Genomic DNA, 24688 nt, shown 5'->3' on the forward strand with positions numbered 1-24688 from the left:
CTTAAAATGCCACATTAATTCACAAAAATTATTAAAAAAAATTTTAAGTGCTCAAAAAATAATATATCACGTCATTGGAAATAAGATTTGAGACAAATATCAATAATATTCGACTCTTAAGTATCAATAACACTGTATTCCAAAATTTCGATTCTTTCCAGATATCCGAATACGCCCCCGCGACGCCGCCGTCGTTCGTCTTACACGTTGCTGTCGCCGGCCGTCTTGTTCAACCGACGCCGTCGCTAACTCCAGCGCGAATGAAACCCATTGCTTCCAACTATTTTCCGATTTGAAGAAGTGTTGGAGGCTAGTTTTATTTTTTAAAATTAGTTAGTTAGTTAGCGTATAATTTAAACATGCCCATCTCTGTTTTGTTGTATAATTTGTTTCCTTGTGACTTGCTATTTGATAAGTAGTTAAGAATTATATAACCTCAAACAAATTAGAAGGCTAGTAGAAGTCTTTTTTCTTATGCTTGTGGTGTATAGCATTTGTTTGATGAAATGTCTGTAAGAAGAATTGTGGTATTTTGTGATACTTTTTAGGGCAACCCTTATGCAGTCATTCTAAAGCATCCGTATGAACAATTTCTTGGCTAAATAATAGTCCATGTATGTTTGTTACAGCTAACTCAGTTTATGTGAAGTTGACTGAATAAAAAACTTTAGCATATTCAATCAAAATATTTACCAATAAAAGCAATTGATAAGAAAGAGAAGCGGTAGAGTTTGTTTCTTAGAAATGCATTATCTGTTAATTTTGGTTATGCTTTATTCATTGGTCAGATTATGATAGGCCCATTCTACTATGTTGTTTGCCTTTGGTAACTATCTCTACGTAATTTTCTCTTTTGCCTATTTTTGAAAATTGTTGTTGGGAAGTCTCAGGTGAAACCAGAATGGAAGAAAATGATTGTGATTCTTGGGAAAAAGCCAGTGATAACGAGGACAGTTATGTGGACGAAATTGATGAAGAAGATTATTATATGTCAGGTTTTATATCCAAGTTACAGTTTAGGTACAATATTGTACACTTTGGCCATAGTAGTTGGCGATTCCGGAAAATACTCTTGACTACTTGTGGGGTATTGTTTTCAGGAAAGACATTTCAAAGGCTCATTGGAACAATGAATTGGGAATGGCTGAGGTTGTAGAAAAGAAGGGTAAAATGTGGACAACGACGGGAATTGTTCGAAATGGAAAGACCTACTGCTCAATTGAGGAGACTCTGTAGGTGAAATTCTCCCTCATTCTTGTTGGTTTTGCTTGAGAATCAATTACTAATTTTCTTATTTGTATGTATAAAGGTTAGATTGCATATTGAAGTGCTTTTTTTTACTGCTAAAAGTACTTCAAGTAACTAGAACAATGGTGGTGTTTATATCATAATCTTCAGTTTAAATAGGCAAAAGTTTATCTTTTCCCCCGGATATTTTAGACATCGAATGCTGTCTGGAGAAGCACTGATAAGTGAATTTAGGTACTTTGTAGACAGTTCTATGGTTTCAAATGATCTAGCCACCAAAGCACCCCATTAACAGTAGGAATTTGTCGTTTTGTTCGTCTTTAGACGTCGTCATTAATGTGGATTTTATCTTATTAGAAATTTCACAGGTCCTATTGACTAACTAACAATCTATCAAGAGGTTAAAAAAAGAAAAGAAACATATTAGCGAAACGAAACATATTAGTGAAACATGGCAAGAGAAGGGAAATATTGCATATTAATCAAACAATCAAAGTGATAGATACTATTCAATGATTTAGAAGTGGAACTGTCTACTGCAGATGTGTTTTCTATAAATCTGAGAATTTGAGAGATGAGGCAATAAATTGCTTATTTCTTGCAGGTTTTTGGCTGAAATTGGGGCTTTATATCTTTTGGACAATAATGATTTGTGTCTCCCATTAAAAGAGATTTATGAAAAGATTGCAAATGAAAAGTCTGGATGCAGTTGGGAGCTTTTTGAAGTTTACAGGCACCTCAAATCTCTTGGCTATATTGTGGGACGGCATGGTGTTCCTTGGATCGTGAAGATCCCCAAAGGTAGAGATATTAACATCACAAGTGACCCAGTTTCTCTTCAGGTAACTCCGAAAAGACATGGAGTCATGGAGGTGGAACCAAAAGAAGAGAGTTCTCTAGTCGCTTTGTTCGACAATATACAAATTAATGAAGTGAGGCCAGTGTTTGATGTTTATCTTCCAAATAGAAAGTTCAAAAAGTCTTGCCCTGGGGATCCAAGCTTTTTGCTCTACTTAACATGCAAGTATGTATAATAATTTCTCAGAGCTTGAGTGTCATTCCAATCTATGAATGAAAACTGTTCAGTGTCACATTTTAAAGTATGTTGCACCTAACTGTATTTGTTCCTCTAATGTGTTTTGTAGAGGAAATTCTGTCTGCATTTATTCCGGAAGTACTGGAAAAACTTTAATGACTAGGGAAAAAATTCGATAACATAAGTTCTGAGATTTTATTGAGTTTTCTACATATAATAACTTCTCTTTACTAAAAAGCTTCCTGAAAAAGTTTTCCATTTTTATTTTTTATTAATCTGGTTTACTTGTCAAACCATTCTCAAATGACTTGCTCTATTTTGTAGGGTCTGTCCACCATCCAAGGCAGAAATTGAAGTCCTTGAGAGACAATGTGGCAGTATTCCATTGAAGTTTTGTCATGTAGAGCAAGGTCGTGTTAGTTTCTTTTCCTTTGATAGTGTGGAGCTTCCTATTCTCCCCTGACTCGCTGATGCATTTTCGAGAACGAATGCACAAAACAAGAGCAGTATGTCAAGTAAATTTTAGATTAGTAATTCAATAGTGTGCGACTTATAATTCTTTAAAATTAATACAAATTAGTGGGACCAAGTGGCTCTGAATTGATATTTGCCTACAGTTTGCACTGCATCAATTTGGCTCTGTACAATCATTTTTCACTTTTTTTTTTACATGTGCTCTATCTATATTTGGATTGTTTGTTTACAAAAGATAAGGGTTGGATGGTAGAAATGTTATGCCACCACGAAAGGACATAGACCCTTCGAAAACCCATATTTTACTCATGTGTTACCATGATAAGTTGATCTCAAGATGTGATAATTTTCTTGTCGAAAGATGTTAGAAAACAAACAAATTGGGACTTAAACCTTTATTTGATTGGGACTTACTCGTATTAAGCCAAACATGCAGGATCTGTGCTATGTATTTTTAAACATTTGGAACCTTTGCATATATTCAAGCTGCCCAAGTGGATATTTTTGTACGGCTACTAATAATTTGAATATATCTGTGCCGTTATAACACTATTTCTAAAAAGGCTTATAAACATGATATCAATTTGCATTGAAAAACACGAGGTTTCTCTGATTTTTGCTGACATAGCAGCTCTTCTTAGTATTCAATATGAGGCAAAATGGCAAGGAAGTAATGCTTCACTTTGATTAATTATACTGTAAAGTCAGTCATTAGTTCATCTATTAGAATTCCAGATCTGTCTGGCAACGTGAGCAATAAAAGATTCCAACTCCGTGCAAGAAACTCCACCTTTTAGCTACAGACTGTTGCAAAGCTTCTACCAGTTCACAGGCCTTTTCCCTCATCTTGTCTCCTTCCTCCGATGCCATCAACCCCCTCGCAGCTTCTTTAATAACTGATGATCTGTTTATTTCCTCTCGGTGTGCCCCTTCGTTGAGACCATCAGACCAACTTTAAACAATTCTGTTATCAGCACAGAATTTCTGGGTTGGTCTTAGTGCATAGGCCAAGCGGCTGTTGGCACTCCCATACTAATGCTCTACATGCACGAGTTCCAGCCACAGAGATTCATAAACCCACCAGTTGACGGGTGCCCCAAAATTTCTAATTGGGTTACCCAAGCTCTGATAACGATTCCAACTCCTTCCATCCTTGCCTCAAACCCGTGTGGAAATTCAACTCTCCTGCCTTTTTCTGCAAAAATATCCCCTTTATCTGCATCTCTCAATACCCAGGTGAACTTTGTCTTGCTTTCTTCTAAACCAATTGCAAGTTCGTTTATCTGTTCATCCGTCGTGGAAGTTGTTCCAAAAGAAATGTAGACAACAGATTTTGGTGCTTGCTTATCTAGCCAGTTCAAGCACTGCTCTTGTCTAATTGGGATCTTGTTCCTGCAGATCGTCACTGGATGCAACGGCCGCCCAATAGCCCATAGCTTCTTGATTTCGTTAATCTGTTGTAGAAGATCAATGTAAGTACGTTCCATTGACCTGCTTGTGTTGAGGAAATCTCCCGCTCTTAATTTCATGAATTCTGCTTGAGAAGCAAAGACATTCATGGCCTCGAAGGCAAAGCAACCTTCAAGAGATGGAAGGTCATTTGGCACTTCATCTTCAATTTGGAAAGGCTTTCCCGGAGCTCCCCATAGGTTAAAGAACGAAGTGAAGGCAGAGGTGCAATGGAGCACGTAGGTTTCTGAATTAGGTATATAAGTAGCATCCTGGACAACGGATGCCAGAAGAGCATCGTGGATGATGATGATTCTATTGGCTGTCAGAGAGAGCGTATGTATTAGTGCCGTGATGGGTTGGCGAAGGTGCATGCAAGCTTCAAAAATCTGGAGATGTGTAGGAAATTTGATGGATGCTCGAGGATTGGGTGGAGGGGAGAGGAAATGAGGGATCGGGCAGTCATGGAACTGGATGCGGTTGATGTCAAGTAGATCTATTCCATTCATGCGGACCTTGGCCCCGCGATTGTGGATGGCAGGGCCGGCATAATGAACTGGGACGGGGCCGTATCTGGGGCCTTTAGGAGTATTTATTTTATGAGGCCTCTTTTTATTAAGTAGTTTTAATATTAAAAAAAAAAAGTTTAAAATTTATTTCATTTTAGTTATTGAATTTAACAAATAATTAAGAAGATCTTAAAAAATTTTGAAAACAAAACTTAAAATTTACTTCTTTTAGAATTTTGATAAATAAATAAATAAATAAATGAGAACAATACTATTTTCAAATAGACTATTTAGAATAATAGAACACATAAAGTCGAGATGATAAATTGATGATCAGATAATGGATATGGACTTTATATTTTAAAAAAATTAATTTTTTAAATTTTTTTACTTTTTTTATGAACTAATACATGTAATAATTTTCTTTATAGAGAAGAGAGAAAGAAATATTTTCATCTATGATTTCTTAGATTATGAGGTTCTTAATAAAAATTAAAAGGAATACTAAAAATCAAAGATTCTAATGTTAAATAATTAAGCTTTTTTAAGAAACTAAAAAAGTAAAAATTTTATTTATTTATTTTTAAAAAATAATGAATTAATTAATAGTTAGACAATATTATTAATTATATCTCTTTAACAATAAGATTACCAAATATAGATTTTTTTATTAAAAATAATTCTTAATTTTAGGATAATTATTAATTAGAAAGATTTCTAATAAGTTTTACTACCACACATAATTTTTTTTCTAATTTTTATTAATTAGAGAATTAGTGAAGAAATACAAAAAAATGAGGCATTTTTAAAATTTGAGGTCTTAAGCGACCGTTTTTTTCGCCTATATTTAAAACCGTCTCTAAATTAGGATGGCGTAAGATGAAATGAGACATGATAGTCTTGGGAGATGGTTGAGATTGCTTTGTGTTAGAAATGGTACCATGATCACTACAACTAGAGCTTCTTTTATGCCATCATAGTTTTGGTTTTCGAGGTCGTGTTTATCTATTGATGAAAACTTGGAAGTGATATGTGCTGTGTTATTGATTCAATTCAAAAAGCTTTCTGGTTTGATTTGGTTAATCTTCCCTTATAAACTTGTGACTAGAACCGTTTAGTGTTCAATCTAGTAGATTTCCTTTATGGCTTCCTATGCCCATTTTGGTTATTTAGCTTCAAGTCCTAAGTGAGGGGACATCAGTTAATTACAATAAATTTGACAAATCTTCACAGACCACCTATCCTTTGGCTCATAGTCATTTATTAAGCTCTGAGCTTATCAACATTATCTTCAAAGATTAAAAGACCAATTATAAATACCTGATAAATAAACATTTCTAGTTGAAATCTTCTAGCTTTTAACATAATTTATAAGGATGAAGCCAATCTTGCAACGGTGGCAGCATACTACTAATCTTGTCTTTTTGTGGTTTCAACACACCACCATACTATTCTTGTCTCCTGTACTTTCAATTTGAAATAGACATGTGGCATGTTACATGAATCTAGTCAATTTACTTACTAAAAATAGATGACCTAACTGGATCTGCCATGCCTAGAACTTTTTTAAAAAGGAAAAAGAATAACTAGAGTGAGGTAGTGACGCATGCAGTTACATATGCAAAATTATGAGGATGGTGATAGCCGAAAATGGCAAAACCTGAAGCCGGTCCCACATGAGGTAACAGGATTTGAAATTGACATCCAAATCTCATCCATCCGATGATGATCACACTACTGTTTGTCGTGCCTCTCAGTTATTTTGGGATAGTCGTACATGGAATAACAGAGAGTCCCCTTTCATTAAGTACCCGATTAAATTAAAAGATAAAAATATATTATATTAGAATGTATTATTATTTTTAGTTTAATTTTTATTTTAATAGAAGTGAAAGATTTTAAACTAGAAAATTACTTTTTTGTGGGTAATTTAAAGAGTAATACTAGAGCCACAATTATTTTGAGCAAACAAGATATAACATGAAGAGATTGGTTGTACTAAACAATTATGGGTCTACATAATTGAAAAAAAATAATTGTTATTACTTTTAAGCTAATCTCTTTATGTTAATCAATTTGTACACAAAACTGTTCATGGTTCTATCATTATTGTATTCTAAATATCCAATAACATTTTTATAGGCTTATCAACAATATATATACATTAACCCCCTTTGATTCGTCCGTTTATATTTTATAAAACTAAATTTGAAGATGTAACAGATAAATCCGGTACAGATAGATGTTGACCTTAGGATTAGTCTGGTTGTTTTTAAGAATTCTTTTTTTCTTTTTTGGTTGTCCACCCAAGTTTAAATTTCAAATAAGAAGTTCAAAAATTATTTTGGACTTCATTCGAACATGTTATTAAGTTGTGTGGTTTAATTGAAATAAGTACAGACACGCTATTAAACCACATGATTTTATAATAAATTGAACATTAACTCTAATATACCACTTAATAATATGTCTGTACTAAAAACAAAAAATGAGAGCACTTATACCTAAGAATTTATATATATATGAAAAAGAAAAAAAAAAGTAAGATAGATGTCTGATTTGTTTTTCTGTTTGCTTCTTTTCCCTAGCTAACACCTAACGGCCAGAAACAAGTTACAAAAACGAAGGCATTAACTTTCCTATTGTCTTTATTCCAAACTATTATTGTTTAATTGAAAATGCCCAATAAGAACCCGGGAGTTTAATAATCATAGAGCATAAAGTAGGTTGGTCCCGAGATAGTGATGATAGATGGATGCATTTTGTGATAGGACATAGTCATTATAACATTAATATATGGTCCAAACCTAGGTAGCTAATAAAATGGGATGCCTCATCCCTCATAACGTATAAATAAATATCTCTCAAAACCTGTAGAGAAATTCAAATTAAATTAAGTGAGAAATCTAATTCAATTGCAACCCATTAATTTTACAAAGAATGTTAATGAAAAGTTGCTTTATCCCCATAAATATATTTGCTTAGTTAATGGTGGCACTTGAATTTGTCAGAGAAGTAATAGGAAATGATGGGTGCATGTTTATCATCAATCAAGTGTGATCACAGAAAATGATAGGTGAAAATTAAAATCAAAATCACTTGTAACTGATCCACCTCACCAACCTATCTAGTGATATGAGCAATAAAGGAATCAAACTCCATTCGAGAAACTCCACCTTCATCCATTGATCTTCTAACATTACCACCCAATTCAACAGCTTTCTTTCTAATCTCGTCCCCTTCCTTTGATGCCATCAATCTCTTCACAGCATTTTCAATGGCATTTGATGTCACAATCTCATCTCGCCGTGCCCAATCCGCCATAACTAGGCCAAGTTTCAGCAAATGGGTTATAAGCAGTGTGTTTCTTGGCTGATCAGAATGCATAGGCCAAGCCACTATAGGCACTCCCATTGTGATGCTCTCCATGCAAGAATTCCACCCACAATGACTCATAAACCCCCCTGTTGAACAATGTGCTAAAATTTCCAGCTGTGGGGCCCAGTCCCTCACTACCAATCCCTTATCTTTGACTGAATCTTCATACGCTTTTGGCAGCTCAGCTCTTCTCACTTCCCCATTGAACACATCTCCTCTGTCAGCGTCTCTGAGCACCCATATGAACTTTTGGTTGCTTTGCTTCAATCCAACGGCAAGCTCCTTGATTTGCTCATCACTCATGGCTGTTGTTGTCCCAAAAGACACATAAAGCACCGAGTTTTTTTCTTGTTTATCAAGCCACTCCAAGCAAAAATGCCTTCCGTTTGAGCCACCTTTATTAGGTAATGTCACAGGATTGAATGGTCCTAAAGCCCAGTGATTAAAGGTTTCAGCAACTGTTGCCTTCTCAAGCAAGTCCATGTAAGCACTCTCTATGACTCTACTCGTGTTGTAAACGTTGCCACTATTGAACTTCATGTGGTCGTATTCAGAAGCAATCGAATCAAGGAACTCACTGGTGAAGCAACCTTCCAAAGAAGGAACATCTTTCGGGATCAGACCACTGGCCTCATTAAGAGTAGGGTTTCCCATTCTTTCCCATATGTATAAGTAAAGAGTGAAAGCCGACACGCTGTGGAAAGTGTAGGATTCTGCGTTGGGGATCAAACAAACGTCTTGAATCACAGACGCCATTAGTGAATCGTGAATGACTACAACTCTTCTCGCCGTCGCAGAAAGTGTGTTCAGAAGTGTTGCCAGAGGATGGCGAAGATGCTTTGATGCTTCACAACATGGTATAATGTGAGAAGGGAACTTGCATGCGGCATTAGGGTTTGGTGGAGGACAAGGATATGGAGGGATTTCGAAGTCGTGGAAATGAATGTTGTTGTTGTTTGATGATACGTCAAGGGGGTCCCACCCGTGAACGCGAACCTGCGCCTGCCGGTTATGGACGGCGGAGCCGACGTAGTGGATCGGAATGTTGTAAGAGAGGACTAGACGGGAGAGTTGGAGGAGTTGGTTGAGATGGCCTTGCGCTGGAAATGGCACCATGACCACAACAACTTCTTGTTCTCGTTGCTTAATGATGTTGCCATTTTGGTTGGTCATTTGTGACACAAGTTTGAAAATGTTTTGAAGTGATCAGGATATTTTAGTTCTTAATTTGAGCTTTGAATATATAGCTAGGGTTAATATAGCAGAAAATAGGAATCTTGATTTCATATAAAGATAAAAGTTACGTGAATGCCTATTTGTCGTTAATAATATGTGTCACATTGATGTGGGCTAATAACAATGTGGTTATAGTGGTGAATTGATGGGAACCAAGAGAAATTGGCTTTATTATTAGCTGGTTAGAAGTATTTCAATTCGGTATCGCTGGCTTTATTAAATTTTGGAAAAGTTATTAAAACATGTGGTTTATTTAATATAATATTATTATATTATTATATTATATAATTTAATAATTTTTGTAGGTTTTAATAAAGTTTAGTATCTTGGATCAAATGATTATTCATTAATTGATAAATTAAGAAGTAAAATTATTTTTTCATCTGTAAAACAAGCGTGTATATCTAGAACCTAATTAAAATGATAGTAATTAATGTGGAGGATGTTGATTATCAAGTTAATGAGTATTGTATCTATATTTGACTAGGGGATAAAATTTCTCACTAAATTAACTATTTATATGTGTTTGACAGATGGTAAAGACCCTTCAAGTTGAGGCAAAACGCCCCTTAACGGATCTTATCTTTCTTCACGAATTATCTTTGAGCCAAAATGTGCAAAATGAGAAATGCCAGCTAGCTAGAATTGGTTGCTTGTCAATTTTTTATGGTGCTGTTTACTTTAATTTTCGGTGGGGTTGGTTATTTATTTTCCTTTTTTTTCACAAATAAAATCACAGTTTGATGCACATTATTTCACAGGATACCAATTCAACGTACCGTCACTTTCTTTAAAATTACAAGAATATCATCAATTCGTCTTTAATTAAGAGATATTGTCGGCTTCTTTTTACTTAAATTAATATGTATTACTAGAGCGGGATTGGATCGTTCAACTAGAGCATGTGTATAGAGAGGCAAATTGTGCTGCTGATTTTCTTACTTCTTATAGTTTAAATACTCCTATAGGCGTGTATGTTCTTCTTTCTCCTCCTCCTGAAATTGTTGGCTTACTTTATAAGGATGCTTATGGGATTGCACACTCCCGATTAGTGTTGCCTTAGCTCTTCGTGAGCCCTTTTATAATTAAAAAAAAGTATTACTCATTCTTTTATTGTTTTCATAATAGTTAATAATTTCTCTGATAGCATAATTTTACAGCATTACTAATATTTTTAAATATACTTTTATTCATATTTATTATAAATTAGATAAATTATATTAATAGAAATTAAAATAAAAAAGTTCAAGCAGTAAAAATAAGAAATATATATTTCGGTGTGATTAAAAAATAATATAAGATATTTTTTTGTACTTTTTTGTATTTTTTAATTAATATATATTAATATTTACAAGATAAATTATCAAATAAATAAACAATTGATTTACCCTTCTTTTTCATTAAATTTGTTAGTGTCATGAGATTTTTAGATATTATAAAAATAGTATAAAAATAAATGGTATATATTAATCTCCATATAGTGTAAAACTAGCTAGCAATTCCCCTTTAATTAATTGCTTCGTTGTCAAAATTTATTGATCTCTTTTTTGTTTTGTCAGTTTTTACTTTCCAGTTTCCACGTGATTATATATGTTAATACCTCTCTAATCGTATTAACAATAAAAATTTGTAACAAATTTTCTTCGAAACTTACAAACTAATGAAGGGAGTTTGAAAACACCCGAAACAAAACTAAATGTGACAAAGGGTACATACACACATGCAAATTTTCGATCTATATGCTATCATCAAATGGTTTCAGACTCTCGATCGACAGACCCATGATTCATCATTCATCGTGTCAAATATTCAAGTTATGGATTGAGTGTAAAGGGACTAGTTTTTATTTTTATTTTTTTTTCATTTAACCGGGGACTTATATTCACATTAATGTTAATGGGAACTATAAAATACATTTTTATCTAATATATAAAGTTATAGAATAAGTGTGCAGGGGCTAATTTAGATTTTTATACTAATTTTTCATATTTTATATGAAAACCCATAATTTTTTCAAACTCTACAAGTGCCACGTCATTCTCTAGCTATATGTTTTCTGTGTCCTTTGTATCATATGCAGATCGAGTTCTTATAAGTAAAAAGGTTGTGTAGGCTCACTCCTATGTGAGTCTGACTACTCTAAAACTATACTATGCTCATAAGATTTAACTCATATTTAAAAATTAGTTCAAAAATTAATGGTTGTCCCAGTTTTGCATGAGGATAATCAATATCGATTATGAGGGATTTATATGTAGAATATTGATGAAATGACTGATTTTCTTCCTACCAACTTTGATTAATAATACTTCTAAAGAGAGTTGGCAACTTGCCTTTGTTATAATAATTGATCATTGACATATGTAGGACTAGATGAAATGAAGCGGAATTGGAACGTAATTAAAATCTTTTGTAATGTATATCTTTTGGAGTGACAATTACTACTTGAGTTGATGATAACTACAAACATTTATTTAATAGCGATTGTGTCCTTTATTTTTTTGTCTCACCCAACACTTTCTATCGGTTGTTTTGCTGCCGGCCCTCCCCATAAATATTTTTAAATAAAAACTTTATCTTGAATCGGTCTCTGCGTTGTGACTTCTTAGAGAGATTGAAGATAAACATTACGCTGTACATATTTTGATCATGCAAAATTCGTCTTTGTTCCCGTGAAAGGTAAGCTTGAGACACAGATAGTGAACTGAACTCTATAAGTAGGACACTTGTCAACCGTTGGTTGGACAGAAGCTGCTTGATGTAGTGGTATTATATATCCCCACATAATTTTTCTTCACAATCACGCACATGGCTTCGCAGGGAGCAGGCAAGCCATTTGGGAAAATCGTGAAGACAGCATGCACCCACATTTTTGTTTTTCCTTTTGTCCGGTTTGGTGCTATAAACCAAGTTGCTTACTCCCTTAGGCTTATCTATTCAGAGATAAGATACAATCTGTCTCAATACTAAAACCTCGATCCTTCCAATTCCAATTCAATCTTCTCGATGGCCCAATCAGTTTACATAAAATCTCAATTCCGATTGGCGCCAGTCGATATTTCAATTTTACCCACCATTAACACGTGTCCACCATGCACGTTATATTAGGCCTTTATGAAGCATGATACATCATGGGTCTTGGAAAGTTATATTAAATTCTAATGTTGTTACTCATTAAGTCCCACTTATTTCATGTGCTACTATTGTCTTGTATTAGGTGGTTACCTTTGAGTTATTGTCAGTTTCTTATAATGTAAGTTAGCAGTTGTCTAGAATCATTTTCAAGTGCGAACTAGCATTTTACAACATTATATGTAAAGAAATTTTACATTACTTGTACAGTCTCTTTATATCGCATTACAAAAAGAGTTTTGTTAGTGCTATATAAAATATGGACATTGGAACGCCCGTTATTTGCTTTCCTCTTTTATCCTTATTAAATTGGTTAGAATAGTTAATATTGGGTGTTTGTGTGTGAGTAAAACTTATCAATTTATTTTAAATAAGTTACGTAGCTTATTAGCTTTAATAAATTAAAAAAAATGAATTTTCTTAAAACTCACGTTTTCTTGCTTTCTATTTCTTTTATGGTGCGTTTACTTCAAGAGAATGAGAATGAGGTGGAATGTGAATATGCTGGGAATGGGAATGAGCTGGGATGAGAATGATGAATGAGAATGAGATTTCAATGTTTACTTGGTAAAAATAAATGAGAATGAGAATATGCTGGAATGCCATCGATGTGTTTACTTAGCAAAATAAATGGGAATGAGGAATGTGAATGAGAATCAATTTACCAAAATACCCATAGTATTAATAATTAATAAAAATAATTAATTTATCATTATTAACAATATTATTATTGTTGTTGTTGTTGTTATTATTATTATTAAATTTCATTAACTTTTATTATTTTAGTTATTATTAATTATTGTTATTATTATTTTTATTAATATTATCATTATTAAAATTTATTATTATTAATAATATTATTATATTTTATTAAATTTATTATTTTATTTATTATTAATGACTGTTAATATTATTTTTATTAATATTATCATATTAATATTTATTATTATTATTATTAAATTTTATTAACTTTATTATTTTAGTTACTATTAATTATTGTTATTATTATTTTTATTAATATTATCATTATTAACATTTTATTATTATTATTATTAAATTTTATTAACTTTATTATTTTAGTTACTATTAATTATTGTTTTATTATTTTTATTAATATTATCATTATTAACATTTATTATTATTATTATTATTATTTTAATTCATATCATTTTTATAATAATATTTATACATGTATCTAGATAATGAAAATTACATTATTATTATTATTAAATTTTATTAACTTTATTAATTTAGTTATTATTAATTATTGTTATTATTATTTTATATGAATACTTTGGAGAAGGAAAAAAAAAAAGAAAGTTTTATAACTTCTACTTGCCTTAAGGTATTAAATATTTCTTTTACTTATATGATTTATTTTTAATAATTGTCTGCCTTTAATTACTTGTAGTATGATTTAATTACTTGTAGTTTGTAATGCTATGATGATATGAACAATCTGCATTCTTTGCTTCAAATCGTTTTCTTTATTTAGAATCACATGAATTCTTTACATATCATGGAACTAGACATCCTAAGCTGTACACTGTTAACATAAATTATTCTTTATTGATTTTGATGATAACAAACATGATTAAAATTGATTAATCGTTTTAAAAGCTCAACATAATTTTCATCTATTTTGACAAGTTTCATAAAGTATTTTTATAAAGATTTGGAGACAAAACAGTCATCTTGCAAAATAGTTCACTGCAGCAGTTTTTGTGGAAAACGGCGATCCGACATGTGTAGTAAACGGCTCGCCGATTTCAAGCAGAAATGGAGATTAGCCTCTGGACGAAAACGGCACACCGACATTTGTGATAAACGGCTCGCCGATATCAACCAGAACTGAAGGGTAGTCTCTGGACCTAAACGGCGAACCGACATGTGTGATAAACGGCTTGCCGATATCAACCAGTAGCCTCTGGAACAAAACGGCGAACCGACATATGTGATAAACGGCTCGCCAATATCAACCAGTAGCCTCTGGACCTAAACGGTGATCCGACATCTAGATAACGGCGATCCGACAATTTGAAAAATCAGCCCAACGGTCATATTGACTAGTCAAACGGCGATCCGACAGTGTGCAGAAAGTCAATAACGGCTAGTTTTCAGCAGCAGCTATAAATAAGCTCATTCAAATTCAAGCAAAGATTGATCACAACACAACCATTTGAGCTAATATTCCAGAATACAATCTTCATAGAGCTTAGAACACATTCTTGCTTCATCTATTCACATATTAAGCATCATTGTGTAATCTTATATATTGTGAGAGGCAAAACAGTTTGTAATCTTTTACGTTGAGTGATTGTAAGTGTTGGGATACACTTGGGTTAAGAGATTGGGGATAATCTCTTGTTGTAAAGGTCCATTGACACCTTGGAAGTCAAGTGTAAGCATTTGAAGCCTTGGAGGCTTGCTTAGTGGAATCCTCAAGCCCAGAAAGCTTGGAGGCGTGGACGTAGGCGAAGTTGGCTGAACCACGTAAAAATCTCGGTGTTTGAATCCCTCTTCCCTTATCTTTTTATATTGTGATCATCTTAATTGTCATTGCTTTGAATTTGATTTATAATTGCATTAAGATTTTCTTTAATAAATTGAATAATTTTTTAGAATCCCAATTCACCCCCACTCTTGGGTTGCATACTTGTATTTCATACACGTCTTTAAAAATTTTGGCAATTTTTGTATCAACAAACTATGTCTCGTATGATTGCATATTTAATTTCATAATTTTATTCATTATGGTTAAATTATAAAAAATCATAACATGCGATTGTTGCAAAACTGGAAATTGTTTTCCAGAATTTCAGAAGCTGAAACATGTAACAGTTTTGGCTAATTTATGAACATTATATGCCATGTTAGGATTTTATAATGAAATTTCAATCTTTCCTTTGTCTTTTAAAAAACATGGAATCGCTATTTTTGGGTATGTAAAATAAAAGATATGAATTTTTGAAATTTTGTCTTCAAATCTGAAATTTTTGGACAAGTTAGATGTTCTCGGAAATAAAATGCTTTTAAAATAGTTTCAGGCATCCAAAAATTATGAATTTTAATTATATGCTTTCTGAATGTGTCTACTATAATTAGAAAAAAAAAATTATTTCGAGTACTAGAGAATATTTTATGAATTTCCTAAGGGGTGGGGCTATTTGAACCCACCAAACAACTCATTAAAACCACTTTTGAAAATAATTTTTTATGATTAAAGTACCCTTCAATTAAATTACAGTTATGTTTTAGCCTAAAGGGCTACACATAATGTAATTTTGATGATAACAAACATATGTACTAAATGATTTAATAGATATTGTATTTTACATTTTCACTAGTTTTGAAGGGTAATATTTTTGCAAGTGAATCAAGTAAAATCAAGCTCAAGACACTCAAGGGACAACGACGAAATCAAGAATAAAGTTTAGAGCTCAACGGACAAATTAGTGCGATAAAATTCTTGTAAAGTCGGTATGATTTAATTGATGCATGATTTAGCATTTGAGAAGCTCAAGAGATTAATTTAATTAATTACTTTTTATAAACTAAAAGGTTTTTATTTTTATAAAATAAAGTACCTTGTGGTTTTGAGTAATTTGGACTTAAATGCTAAGTTTTGAAATCTTTTATTTTAATAAGTATTATTATTAAATTTCGGAGTTGGACCTTTTTACAAATATTTGAAATGTTTTGGGCTATACTATAATTTATGAATATTTTGGACTAAAGTGAAAGGTTTTGAGAATTTTGAAAAATATGGGGATTATGTTGAAAATGACTTTTTTGCGCAATAAGGGCTAGTTTTCGGGCTTTAACTATAAAAACTCAACTCCAACTTCATTTTAAGAACTAATGCAAGCATAAATAAGATCATATAACATATATTGAGCTTCCATTTCGCAAATCATCATTTATTGAATCATTATTGAGCTATAATTTGTTATCTACTCTTAAAGAGAGTTTCATTGTTGTGATTTTCATTTCTTATCAAATTGTGAGTGTACAAGTGTGAGAAACACTTGGGGTGAAGAGATTGGGGAGATAATCTCTTGTTGTAAAGGCCCATTGATACCTTGGAAGTCAATTGTAAACATTTAAAGCCTTGGGAGGCTTGGATAGTGAAATCCTCAAGCCGGGTGTGCTTGAAGGCGTGGACGTAGGCGGGGATAGTCGAACCACGTAAAAATCCTTGTGTTTGTTTTCTCTTCCCTTACTCTTTTAATATTGTGCTTGATTGAATTTATTGTTTTTGATTTGATTAAGGCAATAGATTAAATTGTTGTGTGAATTGTATTGCATAATTTTAAAACCTCAATTCATCCTCTCTCTTGGGTTGCATAACTTGCATTTCATTATGGACATTAAAATATAATAAAAAAGAAAAAATAGAATTTTTACTCTTTGAACCCATCTTCATATTCAACATAATTTTATCAAACCCTAATCATAAAATCCTAATTAAATTGTCATTAAATCCTAATCAATGAAGAGGTTTTATGGAGGAACACAACAAAATTGACAATTGTTTGAATCGATAACACTAACACGACTTAAAAGTGTTTAATTTACTCCCAAGTATAAGAGTGCCTAATTATACTATAGCTCGGTGAGTCCGAGGTTGATCCACAGAGTAATGATTTAATTTGTTTATTTAAATTTATCTAAAAAATGAAAATAAAATTTAAATGTATGCAATTTAATTTGAGAAAAAACTATGAAATTAAATTAGTTAGGGTTATAGATCCACTCTTAGTAATAAATACAATTTAATAAATTATTTTTATTTTATTGCCCGAAAGATTAATTGTATAAATTACAATTATTTTCCCATTAATTTTATTATGGATTAAGTACTTAATGTGTCAAAACTTAACTTGTCTACAATAAGTCAAAATACTATTTTATCATACTTTATACTAAGATATTAAGAATTGATCGTGCCAAACTCCCATATTTGTCTACAATAAATCAAAATTTCAAAATATAAAATATGGATAAAATTAACTAGAAAATAGTTTAATTTATATAATTAAAAATGAAATTTGATTAGATCATATTTTTTTACTAAGAGTTTTACCTTCCCATAACTATTAGTATTTAGCTAAACATAATTGAAATAAAGGGAATTATTAAAATTAAAAAAAACATAATTAAAAAAATATTTGAAAATTGAAAATAAAACTAATTTTATTTTATTGAAAATTTATTACAAAGAGAGATGTGAAGAAGAATTTGAGGGGAAATGAGAAGAAAAATTGTGGAGAGGTGTGTTCCCCCTCTCTTTATTTATACTAATAAATGATTAATCCACACCACATAAATAAATAAAGATAATTACATCTTAACTATACATTTGTCCCACTGACAAAAGATAAACTTAACTTAATTCACTCAAGCACATCTAAAACATTTCACTAACAATTATAATACCTAACATAGTAAAAATTTATAATTTCAGAATTACCACATTTACCGTGGTAAAAACTTATAAATTTAAAACAAAAGTATTGGATCCTCCTTGACAATGACGTAATTTCTTGGACTTCAAGATTCCAAATTTAACATCCGTATATTTGTTTGGAGCCTCAAATTGTGTAAAATTATTATTTTTATCTAATGAACACACAAAAATACACAAAATCAAATATTTAGAAAAATAATTAGAAATACATAATATATTATATAAATACAAATGTAAATCATATTATAAACACAAAATAATATTTTTACCCCTTAATAAACATACAATTTTTAACACTAATCAAACATGTATGAATACATCTCATTTTTCTTATGAAGTGGAAGAAACCCAGGCCTACAGTCCAAAAAATACAAGAACAAAAAAACACGAGCAACTGATATATATGCATGCATTCTTCTTGAACTTGATGGGCTTAGTGCTGAGATTGTCTATGACTAAAGGGCGGGAGATTTTCTTCTTGTGTGTTGTCTTCACCAGCTTTCCCGCAACTTCTCATCTTGATCGAATTCCAAACTTCAGCATCAATGGAACCTCACCTCTAGTTGGAGAAGCTTGGGTGAAAGGCAAAACCCTTCTTCAAAACAAAAAAAAAAAATTGTGAAACATTTATCAAGGGTTTATAAATGAATTTAATAGGTTTAATGAGTAAAATAACTACTATTATAAAAATTGGGTTTAATAAGGGTACATTAGGTACTTAACTAGGTTTATTGAGTAAAATTTAAAATTTAAAAATGTGAAGGTGGGCTTATTTAGTAAATGAGTTTAGTGAGTAGGTTGGTGAGTTCAAATAGCCTCACCCTTTCTTAAGTGATAAAGGTCTGTTTTAGTCAATGACAGACATTTTTGTTACTTTGGTGAAAGGTCAATATTCTGACTTGATTTTCACTTATGCTTATTTTTGTGAAATTTTGTATGCAATGCCATGCATGTTCATAGTACCTCTGTAAATTTTCATGGTTTTCTGACATGTGTATAGGTTATTAAAAACTAGCATGTGCAAGATACTCATGTTTATGTCTAGAATATGTTTAAGTATTGAGCTAGTATAAGTGCCTATGATTTAAGGATGATTGGGATTATGTTTAAGGTTAGAGATACTATTGATAATGATATTTTTATGATTATTATAGAATGTGGGTGAGCTCGTTGGTTTGTTCTTGAGGTATTGAGTTGATTGCTGCAGATTGAGATAAGTAGATTCATACATGGTACATGTACTCTATTATTCATTTACTTTTGATTCAATGTATGTATTATGTTGAAAAAATAGTATATGAAATTGATTTGTTTAGTTTATTACAATATTTTGTTAAGTAAAATCATTTTTTTAAAATTATTTATAAAAAAACTTGTTTTATAAATTGTCTTAAAAATGAAAGCTTTTGTTAAATTGTTTTAAGTCAAATATTGTGCATGGATTTACTTACCGAGTTGACGGCTCACCCCTCGTCTCTAGTATTTTGTAGATTGATTAGAGATGTGACTTGGGTATTTAGATGGAGATTTTTTTTTAGTGAATCTTTGGAGTTGCTTTAAAGATTAAATTTGGCTAGGTTTTTTATTTTAGATTAAAGACTTTTCTTTAGAGACTTTATTTCAAATGTTTTACGTAAAGATTCAGTTGGAGTATGAATAATGATTGTCTATCTTGAGGTTTATTAATAAGAATAAACGATGTGAGATTTCATTCCAATTTTACTCTTGTGCTTTCATGGGTAAAGTTTTTAGATGTTACAGACATCTAAATAAAAAATGAATAAAATATGGATATTTTTATTTGAGAAGAAATGTGGGCGAGGCTATTTCATTCTATTAAATTGTATTTTTATACCCATTTTTGGTTTAAATGTTCTCTTATTAATTTGCTAAAGTATTTTTTTTTATGGAATTAACTAATTAATTGAACACTGTTTTCTCTTTCTCTTGCTATTGCTCAGTTTCGTACACACCGTTTCACATATGTTCTTATTTCAATGTTCAATTGCAAGTGAATGTTAATGTTTGTCCATCAAAAATTGATAGATTTAGGTTTTCTATAGGCCATCATCAATTACAAACAAAACAAAACTCACTCTCAAAAAATAAATTTCAAGCAAAATTGACAGGCCATGAAAATTGAAAGCCACTACGTTTTCTTTTTACGTAAACTCTTTGAAAAGAAAAGTCATGATTCAAATGACATCGACATTCTTTGACCTTATTGAAAAAAGAACATTGATTGTGATGACATGAATTGTAAGCCTTACCTAAAAGATACTGATGGACCCGGAGATATGCATAAGGCTGCGCTCGATGAGAGTTTTATGTTAATAATTCAAGAAATGCAGTAATGATTTATTGAAAATTCAATTATAATTTAATAAGAAAGATTAAGAATCAACGTCCATCACAGACTGTGGGTGAGAATTTAGTTTGCATGATGTTAAGATAGAGAGAGAATATGCATCCGTAAAAGAAAGGTGAAAAAATAAAGAATAATTTTGACGGTTTAAAATTTTAAAATAAATATTTTTTTGTATCAAGTGTAGAAAGAGATTCAGTGGGCTCAAGTAGCCCCATCTAAGAAATATTTATGTAGGAAGATGTTTCAATAAAAGATTCTAAATTTATTAAATTTCGAAAGAATTCTTAAACCATATGAAGTCCATAATCCTAGACCAGATTAGTACTCATACATATACATACATATATGTATGTATGTATGTATGTATGTATAGTTATAGTTTTTCTCTAGTGTGTATATCTGTATTTTTTCAAATGTGCTTTTATAATTTTTTTATTAAAAAATCTCTTAAATACACTATATGATAAAATATATTGCATAAGAATGTGTATTTTACTTATTTTTTTCAGCTTATCTCTTACTGTAATAAGTTAACAATTTTGAGATCAGATTACTATGTAGAGCGAGAGATAAGTGCGCTAACAAGTAACAACTGGTCGTGAAAAGATTCTTGAAATTTCTTTAGGAATAGACTGAAAATTTAATTTGTGAGGATGGTAGCTGCGAAGTGCAGTACCGTGGGGGGCATGCAAAATCAACATTATGGGAGTCCGCATGGGAGTTCACATGGGCCCCCGTTGCGTCTGACCAGACCATCTTAATGATATGGACAGGGCCACAGCGGTTGATTTGGGTCGGTTTCGGATCCGTAAAAGTTTGAAAAAAATTAGGATTTGAAAAAATGTGGACCTGTACATTAGAAAATATGGATTCGGATATTAAAAATTAAGAAACAGACCTATGTGGATTTGTGGTGGTTTTAAAAAAATTTATGTGAATTTATGGTGTTTTTATTTGTGGATTTGTAGTGGTTTTAAACTTGAATTTATGTTATTTTTTATGTTTGATTTATGCTATGGCATTTTTATTTGTGGATTTATAGTGTTGATGTATGTTATTCTAAGTATTGTCTTGTTGATTGTTGAATTATAGTTAGATTTTATTAATTATTAGGTAAATTTGTTGAATTTTAAATTATATTCAAATTTAGTATTATGTGGATCTAAATATCTGAAAAATCTGCCCGCAATTCGCATGGGTATTACTGCATCTGAATCCACTTTTTTTTTTTTTTTGGGAATCCAAATGATCTGAATCTCAAAGTTTCAATGCGGATTTGGATCAGGATGCACTTACATCCGACTCTAAATCTAGATTTTGCCATCCTTGTTCAAACCATTCTAAATCAGTTTTATGTAGATTTAGAGCTCATCAAATCTATTTCTTAATTTTTTTTAATACTGATTATACATTAATTTATTATATTACATAGATATTTACAACTGTTATACATAACCGGGACTTACATTATTACATTAAATTCTATGAAGTATATGCGCAGACAAATAACCCTCACATTATTACATTAAATTTTATAAAGTATATGTCCAGACAAATAACCCTCACAGACGAAGGATATCTCTACTCCACTCGCATTTCGTAAGGGAGAAAATTTTTATAAATATTTTATTTTTTATTTTTTTATTTTAGCCCCCACAATACTTTTGTGGGTGCAACAACTCAATCACTCGCCCAAAGGCCGAGTGGTTATTTCTTAATGTTAAGAACAAAATTTTATATTGGTTAATAATAAATCGTGAGCTGAATATATAAAAATTAAGGAATCTTAAATTCATGGGTTTCTATTAGGGATGACAATTGTACCCGCAAACCCGCAAACCCGCCCAAACCCACCCGCCAAAACCCGCCCGTTGCGGGTAATTTTACCCGTTGCGGGCGGATTTAGTATTATAAATTAAAACCCGCACATGGATGCGGGTGGGTTTGGTATTAACCTTATATCCGGTGGATACCCGCATGGATATCCACTAAACCCGCAATATTTTTTTCAAATATTTTTAATTTAATTTTAATCTAAAAATGTATAAAGAAAATAATGTCATTAATTAAATTACCAAATAGCCAAAGGCTCAAAGTTGTGTATGTGTGTATGTGGCCTATATTCTATTCTAAAGTCATAATCTAAAGAAAACCAAAGGTATTTTCCTTCGAATTAGTATTTGAAAATATTAATCTTAATTATTATTATAGGCATTGTGTTGGATGAGTGCTTATGGTGGTGAATGAAATGAATATCTTCTGTTGGAGCTTGTTTTAAATGATAATATGAAATGTAATTATTATTTTTAGATACTAGTTTGTGTTTTTTAAATGGATTTGTGTAATTTATACTTAAAATTGAGAATTTGTGTTGAATTGATGTGGAAATTTTAATTTTTCATTTACATTATTTAAATATAAAATTGAGTATGTTATATGGAATTTGAGGTTATTATTATAAATTTATATATTAAACATTTGTGATTTTAAATACGGAAACCCGCAAAAAATCCGCCGGATACCATTGCGGGTTTGGTAATTGTTAAAACCCATTGCGGGTGGGTTTTTGTAAAAAAATTAAAACCCGCTGCGGGTTGCAGGTGGATTTGGTAATTTAAATTTTGTGCGGGTTTGGGTTTGGTAATGGCAAACCCGCTGCGGGCGGTGCCCATTGCCATCCCTAGTTTCTATATTTAATATCTAAAAGAAAATTTAACTTTCATAATAAAAAATAAGGGTTCTTCAAACAAAATGAAGAGTGATAGAATCAGATCAATTCCCTAATTTGGTGGTAAATCCTTTACCCAATGAAAGTAAATGAAGGGGACATATTATCCATTCAAAACAAAATATCATTAAATGCAGGCTTTCTAGGTAGTTGCTCCTACAGAACTAAAGCGATATAAAATTATTGGTTGAGTAAAGATATAGAAGTCAATGGAATTAGCGAGAATAATAATGTTTTTTTATGCTAGGCCACAGACATCACAGAGAGCTTATGTTTCTAGTGCTACGCTCTTAAAATTAAATTCAGAAATTTCACATACCATACATTTACGAAAATGTTGTATCCTTACTTTGTAATGTTTGTTTGTATTACTTCAAATCTTTTTGCTACTATGCATCTTTAATTTTTTTTCCCATCTCTTTCTTTCTTTATTCCCCCCCCCCCCCCCCTTCCAATTTGCTTCAAGAGTCATTGAAATACTCAACTTAATTAAGATTAACATATAACGATCGTTTTCAAGAACATTAAAATTTCGATTAATGTGAAATGGACCAGCAAGTGTGATGTTGAATTAAGCATCTTTGCTCGCCTGCCGCAGTTGGCAAGATGCATAATTCATCATCGATCTAAATTTAACCAGCATCAAACAAATTAAAAAGCATAAATGGGGGACGGCTGCTAGCCGGCTAGCCACATGAAAATTCCATTTATTTGGTTTCTTGTAATAATTCTGATGACTATAATACAATGCGTGAAGGTTCAAGCTCTGTGGGGTTTATCCTTGCATCTCTTAATCGTTACCACTCAAATAATTTTAGGAGTTGTAAGAAACTGATTTTAAGTCAACTGACAGTTACAATCAACTGAACTTAGACGCTGCCTCAATTCACGCATTTACTAAAGATTTATGGAGCATTCAATTGCTTGAAACCAAAACTTGTGGACATAATTTTATTGCGATTATGAATTTATGATAGGACCGGAGATGTATAAATAGGACCGCTCTGGCATAGCGCATAACAACTCCTCTGCACGACTCGCATTGATAAATTTTGGACTGGCCAAACAAGAGAGCCCGAATTGATTCATGCTGGGCTCAAATTCTAAGCACAAAGCACTCAACGGTCCACCACCAAAGCATGAACGATTAATTAATTAATTTCTATTTTTTTGCTTCAAGTCATCTCCTTAATTATTAGAATTAAATTTTCCTCAAATTTTGTCTTATATAAATATTATTAAGTTTGGGAAAAAAAAAAGGAAAAAAAGAAAGAAAGAAAGAGGAAGCCAGAAAGGCAGAAACCTAACACAACAGGAATAGTAAGGGATCAAATGATCAAATAGACTATGCCCAACTTGCTTCTTTAGGATTATGCCTAACAACTTAATTATCAGAGTAACACACACAAATTAAAATATTTCACAAAGGACGCAACAAGTAGAAGCAATAACAGTTAAAAACTGAAAAAGGGTAATGAACTACAAACAGCAATCCAACTTTCCTAGGTTACTGTACAAGATCATTATTTTAAACTTTATTAGGTAAAACAATGTAAATAAATTAAGCATAAATTGAAAAATAAACTTGTATTAGCTCCTCTCTGTCTCTCTCCCCCTTCTCTCTGTCTCTCTGTCTCTCTCTCTCTTCACTTTTTTTGAC

General features: G+C 31.7%; 3 protein-coding genes across 5 annotated transcripts; 1 reads left to right on the forward strand and 2 right to left on the reverse strand.

The window, feature by feature from the left end:
* Window positions 1-85: 85 nt before the first annotated feature.
* LOC18031234 (tRNA-splicing endonuclease subunit Sen54) lies at window positions 86-2900 on the forward strand. 3 transcript variants are annotated; one of them, XM_006421232.2, is made up of 5 exons: window positions 86-309; window positions 891-1020; window positions 1101-1232; window positions 1853-2272; window positions 2609-2900. In XM_006421232.2, the coding sequence occupies exons 2-5, from the start codon at window positions 902-904 to the stop codon at window positions 2745-2747; spliced, it is 810 nt and encodes a 269-aa protein (XP_006421295.1). In that variant the 5' UTR covers window positions 86-309; window positions 891-901; the 3' UTR covers window positions 2748-2900. The 3 variants fall into 3 exon arrangements, with proteins under 3 accessions (XP_006421295.1, XP_006421297.1, XP_006421296.1); XM_006421234.2 differs by having other exon boundaries at window positions 87-1020; XM_006421233.2 differs by having other exon boundaries at window positions 88-995.
* An 898-nt stretch (window positions 2901-3798) lies between these two features.
* On the reverse strand, window positions 3799-4716 carry LOC18031300 (zeatin O-glucosyltransferase). Its single transcript, XM_024187493.1, has one exon. The coding sequence runs from the start codon at window positions 4714-4716 to the stop codon at window positions 3799-3801; it is 918 nt and encodes a 305-aa protein (XP_024043261.1).
* Window positions 4717-7734: 3018 nt separating this feature from the next.
* Window positions 7735-9358, reverse strand: LOC18033290 (zeatin O-glucosyltransferase). Its single transcript, XM_006421238.2, has one exon. The coding sequence runs from the start codon at window positions 9265-9267 to the stop codon at window positions 7840-7842; it is 1428 nt and encodes a 475-aa protein (XP_006421301.1). The 5' UTR covers window positions 9268-9358; the 3' UTR covers window positions 7735-7839.
* Window positions 9359-24688: the final 15330 nt, after the last annotated feature.

The sequence above is a fragment of the Citrus clementina genome, unplaced genomic scaffold, assembly GCF_000493195.1.
Source record: "Citrus clementina cultivar Clemenules unplaced genomic scaffold, Citrus_clementina_v1.0 scaffold_9, whole genome shotgun sequence".
NCBI classification, from domain to species: domain Eukaryota; kingdom Viridiplantae; phylum Streptophyta; class Magnoliopsida; order Sapindales; family Rutaceae; genus Citrus; species Citrus x clementina.